General features: G+C 49.1%; 1 protein-coding gene across 1 annotated transcript in view; it reads left to right on the plus strand.

The window, feature by feature from the left end:
* UVRAG (UV radiation resistance associated) overlaps window positions 1–20,142 on the plus strand; it is a 161,870-nt gene that overhangs the window by 35,809 nt on the left and 105,919 nt on the right. The window contains exons 5-6 of the mRNA XM_054383915.1: window positions 1,028–1,102; window positions 9,492–9,577. Of these exons, the coding sequence (XP_054239890.1) occupies window positions 1,028–1,102; window positions 9,492–9,577 (161 nt within the window). The remainder of the gene's footprint in view (window positions 1–1,027; window positions 1,103–9,491; window positions 9,578–20,142) is intronic.

Raw genomic sequence — 20,142 nt, forward strand, 5'->3', positions numbered from 1 at the left:
GAGTACTGCATCCAGCTTTCAAGCCCTCAATATAGGAAGGACATGGACCTGATGAGGCAGATCCTGAGGAGGGCCACAAAAATGTTCAGGGGTCTGGAGCACCTCTCCTACAAGGACAGACTGAGGGAGCTGGGAATGTTCAGCCTGGAGAAGAGGAGGCCCCTGGGAGACCTAATAGCAACCTTCCAGTACCTAAGGGGGCCTGCAAGAAGGCTGCAGAGAGGTTGTTTACAAAGGCCTATAGTGATAGGATGAGGGGAAATGGTTTTAAACTAGAGAAGAGCAGATTTATATTGGATGTTAGGAACAGGTTCTGCACCATGAGGGTAGTGGAATACTGGAACAGGTTGCCCAGAGAGGTGGTTGGGGTTGAGGCCCCATCCCTGGAGTTACTCAAGGTGAGGCTCAAGAGGACTCTGGCTGACTTGATTTAGTGGAGGATGTCCCTGCTGACTGCAGAGAGGTTGGGCTAGATGACCTTTGGAGGTCCCTGCCAACCTGAGTCATTGACCTTTGCCACCTGGGCACACTGCTGGCTTGTGTTCAGCTGGCTGTCAACCAGCACCCTCAGGTCCTTTTCTGCTGGGGAGCTTCCCAGCTACTCTGCCCCAAGCCTGTAGCATTCATGGGGTTGTTGTGACCCAAGTGCAGGACCCAGCACTTGCTTTCATTAAAACTCATACAACTGATCTCATCCCATCAATCCAGCCTGCCCAGGTGGCTTTGCAGAGCCCTTCTACCCTCCTGCAGATCAACATCCCATTCAATTTGGTGGCATCTGCAAACTTGCTGAGCGTGCCTTCAGTTCCCTCCTGCAGATCATTGATGTATTATGTGACTTTTTAAAGCTGTGAAACAAATGCATTTTATGGTCAGGTCCAGTTTTCTCTTAGGTTTTATGTGTGGCTGGAATCTCAAGTGCTGATAAACTGCTTTCAGCTTTTAAACAGAGCAGTTTATTCTCTTTTGCAGTGTGAAGTCCTTTTGAGCTGAGTGTAAAATGATTTATGTTCTTATCTTCTTGCAGATACATGCAAGAAACCCAAATGAGATTATTTTTGGTCTGAATGATGGTTATTATGGAGCTTCATTTGAACAGAAGGTAAGGGCTAAATCATATTTGTTCTGGCTTGTTAGCTGTGGTGACAAGCTGAAGTTCAACTTCTAAACTCAAACATTCACACTTGGATCCTGAGAAGACTGAAATGCTTCATTTTGACAAGAAAATGGTCAGGCACTGGGTGCAGAATGGGTTGAGAGTAGCTCTGAAGAAAGAGACTTGGTGGTGTTGGTTCCTGAGAAGCTCCACATGAGCTAGCAGTGGCCTCATGCAGCCCAGCAGGCAGCTGTGTGCTGGGCTGCAGCAAGAGGAGTGTGGGCAGCAGGGCAAGAGAGGGGATTCTGTTCCTCTGCTCTGCTCAGACCCCACCTGCAATCCTGCCTTCAGTTCTGATGTCCCCAGCAGAAGGAGGACACAGAGCTGTTGAGCGAGCCCAGAGTAAGCCACAAAGATGAGCCAAGGGCTGGAGGACCTCTGCTATAAGGACAGGCTGAGGGAACTGGGGGTGTTCAGCCTGCAGAAGAGAAGACTCTGAGTGGATCCTCAGAGCTGCCTTCCTATAGCTGAAGGGATCCTGCAGGAAGGCTGCAGAGAGACTTTGGCTAAGGGTGTCTAGAGATAGGCCAAGGGGGAAGGGTTTGAAGCTGAGGGAGAGCAGGGTTAGATTGGATCTTAGGGAGAAGTTCTTCAGTATGAAGGTGGTGAGACTCTGGAATAGGCTGCCCAGGGAGGTTGTGGCTGCCTCCTCCCTGGGGGTGTGCAAGGCCAGGTTGGATGAGGTCTTGATCAGCTGAATCTAGTTGAGAGGTATCCCTGGGCATGAGGGGGGAGGTTGGAGCAGATGATCTCTGAAGTCCCTTCCAACCTAAGCTACCTTGTGATTCTATGAAATACTTCCCTGACATGGCAGATAAGAACTGGTATCTTGCCTCTGCTGTGTGGGCAGCTGAGCTGCTCTGGGAAGGCTTAGATCTTAGCTTTTTAAGTCCAAAAAAAATACCAACCCTGGTTGCTGAGAACAAGCCTTGACTTTATTCTTTGTGGCAGACACTTCATTCAGACATAGAACACTTTGAAAATCCGCTGGGGCTATTAAGACTCATTTTCATGGCATGTTAAGTTTTGGTTCTTACCCTTAAAACCAGTTTGTAGCTTCTAAATAGGAAGCTCTTTATTTGCTCTGTGTTGCAACTGCTTCACCCCAGGGGTGTTTGTTTTTTTTCCAAAGGCTCCTCTGTGGTATTTGTGCTTCTCCAGCCAATCTTGTGACTGCAACCTAATTAATAACATGGCAACAGTGATTACCACATCACTGATGAATAAATTTAACCTTACCTATTGTCAATAGCACACTTGGCAGGGCTTTTTAATCCCAAATTGCTGGTGGCAGGCCCATGGTTTAGAGAGGTTCTGTAAGAAGTGCCTGGCTGGAGACAAAATGACTCCTGGATGCACAGCTACAGTTTCTGCAGTAGCAGCAACCAGCAGGCCCAGGCTTGTGAGGGTTTCTCACAATCACAGAAACATTCAGGTTGGAGAAGACCCTCAGGATCACCCCTAACATCCTGTGAGCCTGTAAAGTGTCAGTATTGCTGCACATAAAGCAAAAAACTTCATTTCAGACAATACCCTCTAGAAACCACAGAATCAGAAATATTCAGGTTGGAAAAAGACCCTCAGGATCACCAAGTCCAACCCAGAACCCTACTCTACAAGATTCACCCCTAAACTGTATGCCCTAACACCAAATCCAAACTATCTCTAAACACATCCAGGCTTGGGGACTCCACCACCTCCTGCCCAGCACATTCCAGTGCCTGACCACTCTTGCCAGGAAAAATTCTTTCCTACTGTCCAGTCTAACCCTCCCCAGTCACAGCTTGAGGCCATTCCCTCTTGTTCTATCACTAATTACCTATGAGAAGAGACCAGCACCAGCCTCTCCACAACCTCCTTTCAGGTAGTTGTAGACAGCAATGAGGTCTCTCCTCAGCCTCCTCTTTTCCAAACTACCCATCCCCAGCTCCCTCAGTTTCTCCTCATAAGATTTATCCTCCAGGCACTTCCCCAGCTTTGCTGCCCTCCACTCACTCCAGTTTGGTTGGGGGCAATGGATTTATAGTCAACAACGTGGGTCACCATTCACAGAGTCATCACAAAATGGTCTGAGTTGGAAGGGACCTTAAAGATCATCTATTTCCAACCCTCTGCCATGGGCAGGGATACCTCCTACTAGATCATGTTACTCAAAGTCCCATCCAATGTGACCTTGAATACTTCCAGGGAGGGGACATCCTCAACTGCTCTGGGCAACCTGTTCCAGTGTTTCACCACCCTCACAGGGAAGAATTTCTTCCTAATATCAACTCTAACTTTCTGCTCTTTCAGTTTAAAGCCATTACCCCTTGTTCTAGTACTACACTCCCTGAAAAAGAGCTTCCCTCCTGCAAGTGTCGGGAGGACGGAGCCGGGCTCTTGTCGGGGTGGGGAGGACGGAGCCGGGCTCTTCTCGGGGTGGGGTGGACGGAGCCGGGCTCTTCGGGGGTGGGGTGGACGGAGCCGGGCTCTTCGCGGGGTGGGGTGGACGGAGCCGGGCTCTTGGCGGGGTGGGGAGGACGCAGCCGGGCTCTTGGCGGGGTGGGGTGGACGGAGCCGGGCTCTTGGCGGGGTGGGGAGGACGGAGCCGGGCTCTTGTCGGGGTGGGGTGGACGGAGCCGGGCTCTTCGCGGGGTGGGGAGGACGGAGCCGGGCTCTTCGCGGGGTGGGGAGGACGGAGCCGGGCTCTTGTCGGGGTGGGGAGGACGGAGCCGGGCTCTTGTCGGGGTGGGGAGGACGGAGCCGGGCTCTTGTCGGGGTGGGGAGGACGGAGCCGGGCTCTTGTCGGGGTGGGGTGGACGGAGCCGGGCTCTTGTCGGGGTGGGGTGGACGGAGCCGGGCTCTTGGCGGGGTGGGGAGGACGCAGCCGGGCTCTTGTCGGGGTGGGGTGGACGCAGCCGGGCTCTTCTCGTGGATGTCCAATGACAGGCCAAGGGGCAGTGGGTGCAAGCTGGAGCAGAGGATGTTCCACATGAATATAAGGAAAAAACCTTTTTCACTGTGAGGATGCTGGAGCCCTGGAACAAGCTGCCCAGGGAGCTTGTGGAGTCTTCTTTCCTGGAGACCTTCAAAGCCCACCTGGACGCATTGCTGCGTGACCTGCCCTGGGTGATCCTGCTCTGGCAGGGGGGTTGGATTCAATGATCTTTCCAGGTCTCTTTCAACCCCTAACATTCTGTGATTCCTATAGGCCCTTTTTAGGCACTTGAAGGCTGGAGTAAGATCTCCTCAGAGCCTTCTCTTCTGACAAGCCTTCTTCATGTAGAGAAACAGCCAAACTTCCCTCTCAGATGGCAAAAACTTCTTTCATAACTAAGTCTGAAACCCTGCCATTGTCCTTCCTGCAAGTTTCCTCAGGGTAGAACAGTTGGTACAGACCACTTGGTGTTTGACTTTTTGGGTATTTCCTTTCCACACATTGTAGTACAGTGGGGGATAAAGGCTAAAATAAGTTGCTGCTCCAAATTCTTTCCCTCCTGAAAGGAGTTATTCTAGACCACTCCACTTGTTCTCTGAAGAAATTTGACCTTTTACTTTGTGAAATGGTGTCAACTTCATGGTGTGAAATGGGGATGCTGGTAGCTGTGCATTTTTGATTTTTTTCACAAAATTCCAGCCTGGTGGGATTGGAAAGGACCTCTTGAGATCATCTACCCCAAGCCCCCTGCTAAAGCAGGGCTACCCAGAGCAGCTTGCACAGGATTGCAACATCCAGTCAGGTTTGGAATCTCTCTGGAGAAGGAGACTCCTCAACCTTGCTGGGCAGCCTGGTCCAGAAAAGTTTCTTCCTGTCCTCCAGCTTCTGCCTGCTGCTTCTTGACCTGTCACTGGGCACCTCTACAAGGAAACTCTACCCATTCTCTTGCCCTACACCTTTTAGATACTAATAAGGATTGAGAAGATCCACCAAGCTCAAAGCTAACCAGTCCCTGGTCTCTCAGCCTTTCCTCCTGAGAGAGACCATAGAATCAAGAAGGCTGGAAGAGACCTCAAAGATTGAGTCCAACCTGTCACCCTAAACCTCATGACTATCTAAACCATGGCACCAAGTGCCACGTCCAATCCCCTCTTGAACACCTCCAGGGATGGTGACTCCACCACCTCCCTGGGCAGCACATTCCAATGTCTAACAACTCTCTCTGTGAAGAACTTTCTCCTCACCTCCAGCCTAAACCTCCCCTGGTGCAGCTTGAGGCTGTGTCCTCTTGTTCTGCTGCTGCTTGCCTGGGAGAAGAGACCAAACCCCTCCTGGCTACAACCTCCCTTCAGGTAGTTGTAGACAGCAATGAGGTCTAATGAGATGCTCCAGTCACTTCATCTTTACAGCTCTCTGCTGGACTCTCTCCATTAGTTCCTTGTCTCTCTTGAGCTGAGCCCAGAACTGGACCTATATCACCAGGGCAGAGTAGAAGGAGAGGAGAACCTCTTTGGACATGCCAGGCCCACTCTTGTTAATGCATCCCACCCTAGTTTGTTCAGTTGCCACCATCCTACTTCATTCAGACCTTGAGATGTCCTTTATATTGGTCTATGGTTAATGCACTTGTGTCAGTAGATGTTGACATGGGTAGCTGTGCATGTCACCTGTCTTCTCTTTAGAAGGAGCCTGCTGAGGCTTGGAGTATTCCCTGCTGGAAAAGGAGCTGATCATGGATACCAGCAGGGCTGCTTCATGTGTTAAAATAAATGTCTCTTATCCTACAACCTATAAATGTTCCAACAATGCTGCCAGCTGGTTTGACCTGCTTAGAATTCACTTCACCATGTGAAGAAAGTTCTGAGTTTGTGCAATTTCTAGGAATTTGGGACTGTGCTGGATATGGACAAGCTCAACATCTGACCTTTGCAGCATGAAGAGCTGCTGGATGCCTGTTGCTGCTTTGATGCCTCTTGTGCAGAATGCCTACTTTGGTCTCTCAAGAATGACATCAGCCTTTTCTTCCAGAAACTTGAAAACTAAGATTGATTTGAGCTTTTAAACATATCACAGCATGGATTCCTAGGAAGGACTGTTTAGAAGGGCTTGTAGTGCTAGCATGAGTGACAATGGCTTGAAACTGGAGCAGGGGAGGTTTAGGTTGGACACAGAATCAGATAATCAGTCAGGGTTAGAAGGGACCACAAGGCTCAGCCAGTTCCAACCCCCCTGCCATGGCCAGGGACACCTCACACTGCAGCAGGCTGGCCAGAGCCTCATCCAGCCTGGCTGCAAACACCTCCAGGGATGGGGCCTCAACCACCTCCCTGCACAACCCATTCCAGGCTCTCACCACTCTCATGGGGAAGAACTTCTTCCTCACCTCCAGCCTGAATCTCCCCACTTCCAGCTTGATTCCATTCCCCCCAGTCCTGTCACTCCCTGAGAGCCTAAAAAGTCCCTCCCCAGCTTTCTTGGAACCCCCTTCAGATACTGCAAGGCCACAAGAAGGTCACCTCAGAGCCTTCTTTTCTCCAGACTGAACAGCCCCAACTCTTTCAGTCTGTCCTCATAGGAGAGCAGCTCCAGCCCTCTGCTCATCCTGGTGACCCTTCTCTGGACACCTTCCAGCATGTCCATAGCCCTCTTGGAACAGAGGCTCCAGAACTGGATGCAGTACTCCAGGTGGGGTCTCAGCAGAGCTGAGCAGAGGGGGAGAATCACCTCCCTTGCCCTGCTGGCCACACTTCTCCTGATGCAGCCCAGGCTCTGGTTGGCTCTCTGGGCTGCAAGTGCACATTGACAGCTCCTGCTGAGCTTCTCATCCCCCAGCACCCCCAAGTCCCTCTCCTCAGGGCTGCTCTCCAGCCACTCCCTGCCCAGCCTGCATTTGTGCTTGGCATTGCCTCAACCCAGCTGCAGGATCCTGCCCTTGGTCTTGTTGAACCTCCTGAGGTTGGCTTGTGCCCAGCTCTGCAGCCTGTGCAGGTCCCTCTGGATGGATCCCTTCCCTCCAGCCTGTCTGCTGCACCATACAGCTTGGTGTCATCAGCAAACTTGCTGAGGCTGCACTCAGTGCCACATCAGGGGGGAGTTCTTTACAGTGACAGTGGTAAAATACTGGCACAGGTTGCTGAGGGCTGTGGTTGAGGGCCCCATCCCTGGAGACATTCAAGATCAGACTAGATGTTGCCCTGGGCAGCCTGATCTAGTTGGAGGTGTCACTGCTGCCAGCAGTGGTGTTGTACAAGGTGACCTTTGAGGGTGCCTTCAAACCCAGTGCAATCTGTGACTCTAGAAAAGGAGATAGGCTCCAGTGAGAGGCTTTGTGAAGTGCCAAATGTGTTACAGCATGGAGTAGAGCTACAGAAGACCAACAGCATCCTGGCCTGTATCAGGAATGGTGTGGCCAGCAGAAGTAGTAAAATGATTGTCCCCCAGGACTAGGCACTGAAGAGGCCAGACCTTGAGTACTGTATTCAGTGTTGGGATTTTCACTCCAAGAAAGACATTGAAGTGCTGGAGCATGTCCTCAGTCTCACAGTATATCAGAGGTTGGAAGGGACCTCCAGAGATCATCAGGTCCAACCCCCCTGCCAGAGCAGGATCACCCAGGGGAGTCTGCACAGGAAGGCACCCAGGTGGGGTTGGAAAGGCTCCAGAGAAGGAGACTCCACAACCCCCCTTGGCAGCATGTTCCAGGGCTCTGTCACTCTCACTCTAAAGAAGTTTCTCATGTTGAGCTGAAATCTTCTAGTTTGAACCCATTGTTCCTTGTCCTATCACTGTGAACCACTGAAAAGAGCCTGGCCCCCTCCTCCTGACTCCCACCCCTCAGATATTGATAGACATTGATCAGATCCCCTCTCAGCCTTCTCTTCTCCACACTAAACAGCCCCAGGGATCTCAGGCTCTCTTCCCAGGGGAGGTGCTCAAGTCCCCTAAGCATCCTTGTGGCTCTCCATTGGATTCTCTCCAGCAGGTCCAGAGAAGGGTCTGGAGGAGCTGGTGAAGGGTCTGGAGAACAGGGCTGGTGAGGAGCAGCTGAGGGAACTGGGATTGTTCAGCCTGCAGACAAGGAGGAGGCTGAAGGGAGACCTCATTGCTCTCTACAGCTCCCTAAAAGGGGGTTGCAATAAGGTGGAGGTTGGTCTCTTGTCTCTAGTATTGGGAGATGGAATAATAGGAAATTGCCTGAATATGTGCCAGAGGAGGTTTAGGTTGGAGATGAGGAGAAATTTCTTTTGCTGCTGGAGTGGTCAGGATTTGGAACAGGCTGCCCAGGGAGGTGGTGGAGTATCCCTGGAGGTGTTCAAGAAATGTGTGGACATGGCACTTTGGGATGTGGTTTAATGGCTGTGTTGCAGTTAGGTTGATGGTTGCACTAGATGTAAGAGGTCTTTTCCACCTGAAACAGTCCTCTGGTTCTATATTTCATGGTCTTGTGCCTCTCTGGCACATTACCAAATAGGCTCTCAGGTCTGAAGCTTAAGAGTTGCAATGCTGCAAATTGCACCCTTCAGTATTTCTGTGCATGCAATTTGTTCAGTAATGGATCACTAAGAGAACACACAGCTCAAGTGAGAGGTCATTCACATCTCTACAGGTGAGTGCTGCTGTAGGTCACCAATGTGCCCCTGTAGCCAACAAGGCCAATGCTGTCCTGGGGTGCCTCAAGAAGAGTGTGGCCAGAAGGTTGAGGGAAGTTCTCTCTTGCCCTCTACTGTGCCTTAGTGAGGCCACATCTGGAGTACTGGGTCCAGTTCTGAGCTTTTCAGTTCAAGAAGGACAGGCAACTGTTGAGGGAGTACAGCAAAGGGCTACAAAGATGATGAGGGGACTAAGACATCTCTCTGATGAATAAAGGCTGAGGGACTTGGGGTGCTTTAGGGTGGAGAAGACTGAGAGGGCATCTCATCAATGCTTCTAAGTATTTAGAGGGTGGATATCAGGAGGATGGGATCAGGCTTTCTTCAGTGGTGCCCAGCAACAGGACAGGAGGTAATGGGCATAGACTTGAACATAGGAAGTGCCATCTAAACATGAGGAGGAACTTCTTAACTTTGATGGTGGCAGAGCACTGGTCCAGGCTGCCCAGAGAGGTGGTGGAGTCTCCTTCTGTGGAGTGATGTAAAACCCACCTGGGCACAGTCCTGTGCAACCTGCTGGGCCTTAGGGCTTGAACTAGATGATGTCCTGATGTCCCTTCCAACCCCTGTGGTTCTGTGACAGTCCTGAGCTGGATGCTTTCACCACCTTAATTCTCTCTTTCTTCTCTACATAAAACCGAACCAATCCAGAATGTATTAAACTGCCTTCAGTGGCAGCTCGTTTGCTCTCCTACCTAAAGTGCATGGTTTTTAGTCAAGAATCAACAAGTTTTTGATTCTTAACTTAGCTTTCTTTCTTTGCCTTAAGGATCACTCAGGTACCCTGAAGAATAGTCTTCTCCAGGTGGATCAGAACTGCGTCCGTAACTCGTACGATGTCTTCTCTTTGCTTAGGTAAGGTTTTTGAGGCTGTTTCATTCAACTCTTGGAACTTTTGTGAGTGTGTGTGGAAGGAGCAGTTTCAAATGCAAAGACACCTTCTGGACTGGAATGTGCAAAGGAGAGAGGTTGTTCTGGTCTACCGCTGGTAGCGAGAAGATGGATTTGGATGTTTTGATGTTCCTCAGAGGTCTTCAGGCTTCAGCCATGTGGACTCCTGAGTGATCTGCCTAAGAGCTGGCCCATGGTCTTATCACAGAATCCTAGAATCAGTCAGGGTTGGAAGGGACCGCAAAGATCAGCCAGTTCCAACCCCCCTGCCATGGCCAGGGACACCTCACACTACAGCAGGCTGGCCAGAGCCTCATCCAGCCTGGCTGCAAACACCTCCAGGGATGGAGCCTCAACCACCTCCCTGCACAACCCATTCCAGGCTCTCACCACTCTCATGGGGAAGAACTTCTTCCTCACCTCCAGTCTGAATCTCCCCACTTCCAGCTTTATTCCATTCCCCCCAGTCCTGTCACTCCCTGAGAGCCTAAAAAGTCCCTCCCCAGCTTTCTTGGAGCCCCCTTCAGATCCTGGAAGGCCACAAGAAGGTCACCTCAGAGCCTTCTCTTCTCCACACTGAACAGCCCCAACTCTCTGTCTGTCCTCACAGGAGAGGTGCTCCAGCCCTCTGCTCATCCTGGTGGCCCTTCTCTGGACACCTTCCAGCATGTCCATAGCCCTCTTGGAATAGGGGCTCCAGAACTGGATGCAGTACTCCAGGTGGGGTCTCAGCAGAGCTGAGCAGAGGGGGAGAATCACCTCCCTTGCCCTGCTGGCCACACTTCTCCTGCTGCAGCCCAGGCTCTGCTTGGCTTTCTGGGCTGCAAGTGCATGCTGACAGCTCATGTTGAGCTTATCCTTCAAATATTGAAATAATGGAGCTTCCTTATTGGAGAACTGCTGTGGAAAACCCCAACTCTGTGCTCCTCAACTGAAAATTAAAATGTATTTCAATAAATCAGAACAGCGGGATTAAAAAAAAAGAACTTACCAGAACCTGCTGTGGTAGAATGATGCTGCAGTGGTAACAAAACAGCTCCACACCAAAGTGTGAGTGTGGGGGGCTTGTTTTATTTTTCAGTGCTGAACCATTGAATTAAATTTCCCTTCTACAAAATTCTCCCTCGTAATCCAGAGGAGATGGACTGCCCAGCCAGAAACCAGTTCACCCAACATTCTCTCACTGTCTGCTCTGTTGAGACTCCATCTGCAGTGCTGTCTCTAGCTCTGGAGTCCTCAGCACAGGCTCACCTGTTAGAGTGGGGCCAGAGGAGGTCACAACAATGATGGGTGGGCTGGCAGCTCTCTGCTGTAAGGCCAGGCTGAGAGAGTTAGGCTTGCTCAGCCTGGAGAAGAGGAAGCTTTAGGAAGACCTGGTGGCCTTTCAGTTCTTAAAGGGGGCCTAGAAGAAGAATGGGGACAGTTTGTTTTTTGTTGGTTTTTTTTTTTTTAATCAGGTTTTGTTGCAACAGTACAAAGGGTGGTGGTTTTAAACTAAAAGATGGGAGATTTAGCCTAGATAGAAGACAGACCTTTTTTTTTTTTTTTTTTTTTTTTTAATGCTGAGGGTGTTGAAATGCTGGCCCAGGTTACCCAGAGGAGTGGCAGATGCCCCATCCTTGGAACCATTCCAGGTCAGGTTGGAAGGGGCTCTGAGCTACCTGATCTAATTGAAGATGTCCCTGCTTTTTGTAGGGAGTTTGGACTGGATGACTTTTAAGTGTCCCTTCCAACCCAAACCATTCTATGATTCTACTGCAGAAATGAAGTTACCAACCTGTCTGGCAAAATGCCCTTTAAATACAAATTGCTGAAAACCAACTTACCAGAAATGTCTAAAACCTCTGTTGTAGTTCCCCACATCTCACAGGCTTGAATTGTGATCATAGAATGGCTCAGGTTGGAAGGGACCTCAGAGATCATCTCCTCCAACCTCCCTGCCACGGGCCGGGACACCTCTCAGCTGGGCTCTGCTGCTCAAAGCCTTGAACAGCTCCAGGGAGGAGGCATCCACAACCTCCCTGGGCAGCTTATTCCAGAGTCCCACCACCCTCCTACTGAAGAATTTCTACCTCAGATCCAGTCTAACCCTGCTCTCCCTCAGCTTCAAACCATTCCCCTTGTCCTGTTGCTAGACACCCTTAGGACAAATCCCTCTGCAGCCTTCCTGCAAGCTCCCTTCAGCTATTGGAAATTATGATTAAAGCAGATCTGAAGAAGGTTTTCTTGTTTACCTTCATACTAGCCTCTTGTGGTTTTCACCACCAGAAACACCTGCTTTACCTACCCAGAAGTGAACTTGTGGTGACTTGCTTATACCATACATAAAATCATAGAATGGTTTAGGTTGGAAGGGACCTTTAAAGGTCTACTTTCACCCCTCCTAGTTTCAAACCATCACCCCTTCTCCTGTCATAACAGGCCCAGTTAAAAACTCTCTTCCCAGCTTTCTTCTAGGCCCCTTTAAGTACTGAAAGGCTGTAAGGAGGTTACCCTGAAGCCTTCTCTTCTCCAGGCTGACCAACTCCAACTCTCTCAGCCTGTCCTTACAGAAAAAATAGCAAGAGATGTGCTATGAAGGAGATCCTCAAAAAATGAAGGAAGTGTTTAATGTGCTTTCAAAAGCCTTTGTAAGAAGGCTTTTTAGGGTTTTAATCAGTTGTAGAAGTTGAAATGCATTGAGTAGTGTTGACTGCAGGTGTCACTGTTGGCTGCATGAAGCATCAGCTCCATGTTTCAGAGTGAAGCAAGTAGCAGGAAAAGTTAACTCTTGAGTTGCTTATTCAGAAGTTTTTATTTTATGAGGCTCTCTTAAATTTTCAACGTGCTGTTTCTCTGTTCTGTAAAGAGTATTTAAACCAAAGGCTGCTTTTGAAATGTCTGTCTTTTGTGCTTTGAGTGGAAAACAACCAGGGGGTACCTTGTGAAGGTCTGGTTGCATTCTGGCACAGTCCATTAGAACTCTCACACTGCCTTCTATCAAGTCCTTGGTAAATAGAAAGGAGCAAATATGTGCTGGCTGTCCTGAGTGCTTTGTTCATGCATAGGTTTTTTTCATGTTGCCTTTGATTTGTGGTCACAAGTGGTGTTCCCCAGGGCTCAGTACTTGGGGCCAGTTCTCTTTTAGCAATGATCAGGACAAGGGAATGGAGGCATCCTCGCTGTGTTTGTGGGTGACTCTAAGCTGAGAGGGGATGTTGATCTGCTGGAAGGTAAAAATGCTCTGCAGAGGGACCAGGACAGGCTGGATTGCTGGGCTGAGACCTATTGTCTGAAAATCTATGAGGCCAAGTGCTGGGTCCTGAACTTGAATCACAGCAACCCCATGAGTGCTCCAGGCTTGGAGAATATTGGCTGGAAAGCTACCTGGTAGAGAAAGACCTGGAGGTGCTGATTGACAGCTGGCTGAGTATGATCCAAGTATGTCCAAGTGGCCAAGAAGCCCAAGAGTATCCTGGCCTGGAACAGGAAGAGTGTGACCATAAGGACTAGGGAAATGATTGCCCTCCTGTACTGAGCACTGGTGAGGCTGCAGCTTGAGACCTGGGTTCAGGTTTGGGCCCTTCACTTCAAGAAGGACTTTGAGGTGCTGCAGCTTGTCCAAAGAAGGTCAATGAAGAGGGTCTGGAGAATAGGGCTTCTGAAGAGTGCCTGAGGGAACTGGGGTTGTTTAGCCTGGAGAAGCAGCTGAGGGGAAACCTTACTGATCTCTATGACTCCCAGAATGGAGGAGGTAGCAATGTGGAGGTGGAGGTCAGTCTGTTCCTTGGGTGTTGAGGCCAAGTCCTTAATGTAGTCCTGAATCTTTCCTATTCCCTCTCAAATCAGCTCTATTTTTTTCACAGGCTTCCTCTCTCTACTGCTACTTACCTTTAATATCTAGCTCAGAGGGCTGGTGATAGTTAAAATAACCAGTAATAGTTAAGCAAAAACTGTCTCTTCCTGGCAGATGTCCTTTTTATCCTACCAAGCCACCTCCTCCATCAGCTGAGACTTGAGTAACTAGCCCATGAACTCTTCTCAAAGATGATAGTTTTGGTGAGAGCATCACAGAATGGTTTTGATTGGAAAAAGAGACCTTTAAGATCATCAAATCCAACTATTAACCCAGCACTGCCAGGTCACCTCTAAACCATGTCCTTCAGCACCACGTCTCCATGACTTTTAAATCCCTCCAGGGATGGGGGGACTCCAGCACTGCCCTGGGCAGCCTGGTCCAGGCCTTCCCCCATTTTGTGGGGAAGAAATTGTTCCTCATGTTCAACCTACATGTTGCACGTTCCACTCAGAAGAGAGAAGTGATTTTGCAGCAGACTTGGTAGTGATAGGTTAATGGTTGGACTCTATCTTGAAGATCTTTTGCAGCCTCAATGATTCTCTGAGTCTATAATTTGAGTTGATTCATTTGACAGGACATGGTGCTTTGGGAGGAAATGAATTGCTGTCTGCCTGCTTCTGTCCATTGGCTGTAAAGAGAGCAGGGAGGTGTCTGCACTGTAAAGGTTTGCATCTGGTCACATAAATCCCACATTTTGAAAGACTTTCTCATGGTTTGATATTTGCCTGTAGTAAAAATTCACAAGCTGCACATGTGGCTTCCTCATGTTTTCCTGAGATGTGAGGCTGAAGAGCAGCTTGTACTGGCTGCTTTGAAACTTCTCAAACAAGGAAGCAAGTCCTGGTGATGCTGTATCTGCATCCCAATTCCTCTGCTGCTGCCATGCTGCCAGGTGTGGCAATGCCACCAGGATCACTATGAAGACTGATGGAAAGAGCAGGTTTCTAGCTCAAGCTTCAACTCTTAGTCTACAGAATGAGAAGTTCTGTGGCTGATCTCTGTTTGCTATCAGACTTTTTGGGGAGGAAATGATTTAACTTCATAGAACAACTTAAGTTGGAAGGGACCTCAGAACTACTCCAACCTCCCCACCATGAGCAGGGACACCTCTCAACTAGACTCATCTGCTCAAGGCCTCATCCAGCCTGGCCTTGAACACCCCCAGGGAGGAGGCATCCACAACCTCCCTGGGCAGCCTGTTCCAGCGTCTCACTACCCTTGTCCTGAAGAACTTCCCAAAATCCATTCTAATCCTACTCTCCCTCAGCTTCAAACCATTCCCCCTTGTCCTGTCCCTCGACACCATTAGGAAAAGTCTCTCTGTAGCCTTCCTGTAGGATCCCTCCAGGTATTGGAAGGCAGCTCTAAGTTCCCCCCAGAGTCTTCTTTTCTCCAGGCTGAAAACCACTATCTCAGCCTCTCCTCATAGCAGAGGTGCTCCAGCCCTTGAATCATCCTTGTGGTCCTCCTCTGGACTTCATTTTTTTTTTTTTTTAAACTTCTGAGAAGTGAATAGCTGAAACTCCTGAAGCTTGTGAATAGACCCTAATGAAAAGCATGTGCTTGGCTCAAATGATGTTGATTTAAATCAATTAAGGGATGCCAGAGCGTGTGAACAGTAGAAAAAAAAATTCAGAGTGTTGGATTAAAACAGTGCCTGTGTGCTCAGATGCTTAATTGCATGGATTTACAAGGTAATTAAGCAGGAGGAAGAGTTTAAGAACCCAGACAGCTTAGCTTTTACACACGGAAGTTCTCAGCACCTCCGCAGCTCATGAACCTCCTCAGGTTTTGGGCAGGGACAAGATCCTCAGGCAAACGTGGTGCTGCTGAGAAGTTTTCTTTCCACACCATCTAGAAAGGCTGAATGCTGTTCTTCCAGCCACTTCTTTTAAAACCAGTTCTAATGAATGAAGGAAAAAAAAAAATTAACCACCCCACCTGGAAAGCTCAAATCGTGAGGTGGTTTGGGGCCCTTGGCCCTATTGTCAGGTTTCCTGCAAAGAGGTCACTTAAAGGCTTTCTAAATATTAGGGAGTTGGTAGTTGGTCCTGGAGCACCACGTTTCACCTTTCACATAACACTCAGGATGGGCCAAATTCAGCTGAGGTCATGTTCTGGACGTGTCTCCATAATCAAGCTCTCAGCACGTTTGCAGCACTGATGGGAATAAGGTTGGTTTTTTTTGTTTTGTGTTTTTTTTTTTTTTTTTGAGCGTTCTTTTCCTTTTTCTCTCTCCTTTCTTTTCTTGAAACTTTGGAAAAACAGACCTTTCAGGCTTAAGGGTTGTTGGGAAGATGGGATACATTGGCAGTCACAATGCTTAAAGGCTTTAAAATCATAGAATCAACCAGGTTGGAAGAGACCTCCAAGATCCTCCAGTCCAACCTATCACCCAGCCCTATCCACTCAACCAGACCATGGCACCAAGTGCCTCATCCAGGCTTCTCCATCTCCAGGGATGGTGACTCCACCACCTCCCTGGGCAGCACATTCCAATGGGCAATCACCTTCTCTGTGAAGAACTTCCTCCTAACATCCAGCCTAAACCTCCCCTGGCACAACTTGAGACTGTGTCCTCTTGTTCTGCTGCTGCTTGCCTGGGAGAAGAGCCCAACCCCCACCTGGCTACAGCCTCCCTTCAGGGAGTTGTAGACAGCAATGAGGTCTGCCCTGAGCCTCCTCTTCTCCAGGCTAAACACCCCCAGCTCCCTCAGCCTCTCCTCACAGGGCTGTGCTCCAGACCCCTCCCCAGCTTTGCTGCCCTTCTCTGGACACCTTCCAGTCCCTCAACATCTCTCTTGAATTGAAGAAACTTCTTTGCAGTGAGGGTGACAGAGCCCTGGAACAGGCTCCCCAGGGAGGTTGTGGAGTCTCCTTCTCTGGAGCCTTTCCAACCCCACCTGGATGCATTCCTGTGCAGACTCCCCTAAGTGATCCTGCTCTGTCAGGGGGTTGGACCTGATGATCTCTGGATGACTTTTCCAACCCTCTTAACATTCTGTGATTCCATGAATCATTCAGGGGTCCCCCAGGGATCAATATTGGGCCCAAATCTGTTTAATATCTTCATTAATTATTTAGATAGTAGAATTAAGAGCGTCCTGATGAAGTTTGCTGACGACACAAAAATGAGTGGGGAGGTTGATACTCCAGAGAGCTGCCCTCCAGGAAGTTTTTGACAGGCTGCTTGAATGGGCAAGAAGGAACTATGTGAAGTTTAACAAGGCCAAGCATAGGGTCTTGCACCTGGGAACACATGACCCAAGCAATGCACCTCACAGTGGGAGCCACCTGGCTTGACAGCAGCACTGTGGGAGAGGGTCCTGGAGGTCTTAGTGGACAGAAGGCTCCGTGTGAGTGAAGAGTGTGCTGCAGTGGCAAAGCAAGCCAATGCTGAGTTGCATTACTAAGGGTATCACAGGCAGGGGTAAAGATGTCATTCTCCCACTGTATGCACTACTGCTCAGGACACTCCATGAGCACTGTGCACAGTTTTGGTCTCTGCTGTACAAGAAGGATGTGGACAGGCTGGAAAGGATCCAGAGAAGGGCCGTAAGAATGATCAGAGGCCTGGGAAAACCTGTCCTGTGAAGGAAGGCTGAGTGAACTGGATTTGTTCAGCCTTGAGAAGAGAAGGCTTAGGGAAGACCTCATAGCCATGTGCAAGGGAAACTATCATGAAGAGGGAGACTTCCTTTTTATAAAGAGTCCCATGGTAAAGACAAAGGGGAAGGGGGACAAGATGCTGCTGGGACTTCCTCAGTGCCTGCCCCCAGTGTCAGTGGAGATGGTGACATCACTGCCATCAGGGGTTGGATTTGATATTGCTTTCTATCTATTTCATTTTATTGTTCTTAGTTCCATCAAAGCTGGTTTAGTTTCTTTCCCAGCCCATCAGCCTCTCTCCCTTATTCCCTTTCTCTTCCCTTTGGGATGCAGAGGGATTCACAGAGAGCATCTAGCACTTGTCTTGTGGCCAGCCCAGCTCTGACCCTTGACAGTATTTTAGCAATCATATTACTGGCTCATTTTACAGCCTCTCAGACTTTATGATCTTGCTACTGATGCTGCTGTCATCCTTTCCCAGCAAGATGTGGAAACACCAAGTCTCACATATGGATTGGGCAGTAGGATGCTCCTAACCTGACTTGTGCTCTTAAATCAGCAAATTCCTCTGCTAAAACTTCCCTTTGCTAGTGATAAGTGTGGTTGTTCTTCCTGTGATGGCCAGGCTTGATGTTTCTAGCAAGGAGAAATTTCCACCTGGAAGACTTGGCTCTTCATCCTGGAATGGCAGCCAAGAGAAGGCAGGCATCCCCTTGGCTCTGGATGTGAAAACCCAGGTGGCCTCAGGCCAGCATAAATAAACATGAACTGTAACTGGACCTCTCAAAGTGCCTCTGGATGTTCAAGCAAGCAGAAATGGATGAGGAGTCTAACAAGTGTCATCTCTCTTGGCCTAAAAACCATGTGGGGTGGTGTCTTCCTGAGAAGCAGTGGAAACAGGGATCTGAATTTTAGCTTTCTTTAGGGATTTTTTTAGGTCTGTGGAATCAAGACTGCCTGTTCCCAGGCATTTCACTTGAGTGGTGCTAAGCTACATGGAAACTGAGGCTAATCAGTCATCTGAAGAGTCAATTTACAAGCTTGACTTCTGCCAGAAGAGAGCAACATGGGTCAGAGCAAGTTGTAACAGTCCATGAAGCATGAAAGAGGTGAAGGTTTGGTTTGTTGGGAGGTTTTTTTTTTTGCATGTCAGCCTAACCACAGGGTTAGTAGTCTGCTGCTGCTCTTATCTTCAGCTTTCAAGCTTAATATGCCATATGGAATAAAACACCCCTGGGGTGGTTGATTTTTTTGTTGGGTTTTTTTTTGTTGGTTTTTTTTTTTTTTTTTATCATGGGGATATTGCTAGATCCTGATGCAGTTTGGGTTCAGAGATTACACAGAGCTCTGCAGAACTTCAAACCCAGCCTCATTCTGCTGCTTTGTTTGTGCTGGCATGTAAAACATATCTGTGAAGCAACATTCAGTTAGATTAGAACTCATAACCTGGCCCTTCTCCTGGTTTTAGGGGGCTTTATTAGACTTGGTGAAAACCAGAACATGTCACTTGCTTACCTAAATGATTTTTTCTAGCAGATACCTGAAGGTGTTTCAGGAGGAGGATTTGGTGAACAATGGCATTGGGACTCTCCTTTGTTTTTATGATGACTTTGTCCTGGAAGAATGGTGCTTCTAGTGGCTTTATCTTTCAGCTTGGGCAAAGTTTTCAGTGGATGCAGTCAGAGAGTCCTGTAGGTTGGAAAAAACCTTTGAAAATCATCAAATCCATCAAAAGCAGTGTGGTCAGCAGGTCCAGAAAAGTGATTCTGCCCCTCTACTCTGCTCTGCTAAGACCTCACCTGCAGTACTGTGTCCAGCTCTGGAGTCCTCAGCACAAGAAGGACCTGGGCATGATGGAGTGGTTCCAGAGGAGGGCCATGAAGATGATTAGAGGACTGGGAAGGGACCTCTCAACCACATGCCTGGGCAACATGTTCCAGTGTTTTACCACTGTCACTGTAAAGAACTTCCTGCTGATGTCCAACCTAAATCTAGCTTTCTGCCACTTTGATAGACATATTTTTCCTTCTTCATTTGCAAATCATAGAATGCTTTAGGTGGGAAGGAACCTTTAAAGCCATCTAGTTTCAACCCCCTGCAGTCAACAGAGACATAGAATCCTAGAATCAGTCAGGGTTGGGAAGGACCACAAGGATCATCCAGTTCCAACCCCACTGCCATGGCCAGGGACACCTCACACTACATCAATCTGGCCAGAGTTTGGAGAGCAGGATGTGGTGTGGGACAGTGTCGAAGGCTTTGCTCAGGTCCAGGTCAATGACATCAGTTGCTCTCCCCTCATCTATTAATGTTGCTCACCCCCAGATCTTCCACTGGATCAGGTTGCTCAGAGCCCTATCCAACCTGACATGGAGTGGTTCCAGGGATGAGGCATTTACCCCCCTCTGGGCAACAAGGGCCAGTGTTTCACCACCCTCACCTGCAAAAATTCCTTCTTTATAGCTAATCTAGATCTCCCTCTTAGTTTAAAATCATCATACCCTGTCCTGCTACAGCAAGCCCTGCTAAAAAGTCCATCTTCATCTTTCTTGTAAGCCCTCTATAAGTATTGAAAGGCCACCAGAAGGTCTCCCTGGAGCCTTCTCTTCTCTAGGCTAAACCCCAACTCTCCCAGCCTGGCCTCCCAGCAGAGGGCTTCCAGCCCTCCCAGCATGGCTGTGGCCTCCTCTGGCCCTGCCCCAGCAGCTCCCTGGCTGTGCTGTGCTGAGGACTCCAGCACCCACCCAGCACTGCAGGTGGGGTCTGAGCAGAGCACAGCAGAGGGGCAGAATCCCCTCCCTGCCCCTGCTGCCCACACTGCTGGGGATCAGCCCAGGACAGGGCTGGCTCATGTCCAGCTTCTCACCCACCAGTACCTCAGATCTCTCAAAGCATCCAGTGTTGTACTGTCCACATGGACTTGATTATTCAGAAACTTAATTTGAGTCATAGAGTCATGGAATGGTCTGGGTTGGAGGGGACCTCCAAAGGTCACCTAGTCCAAACCCCAATGTGGATGCATGTGTAGGTCAGTTCAGAATGGTCCTTAAGAATGATGCTTCAGCAGGACTGTCTTGTTGGA

The sequence above is a fragment of the Indicator indicator genome, chromosome 1 (assembly GCF_027791375.1).
Source record: "Indicator indicator isolate 239-I01 chromosome 1, UM_Iind_1.1, whole genome shotgun sequence".
In the NCBI taxonomy this organism is placed as follows: Eukaryota; Metazoa; Chordata; class Aves; order Piciformes; family Indicatoridae; genus Indicator; species Indicator indicator.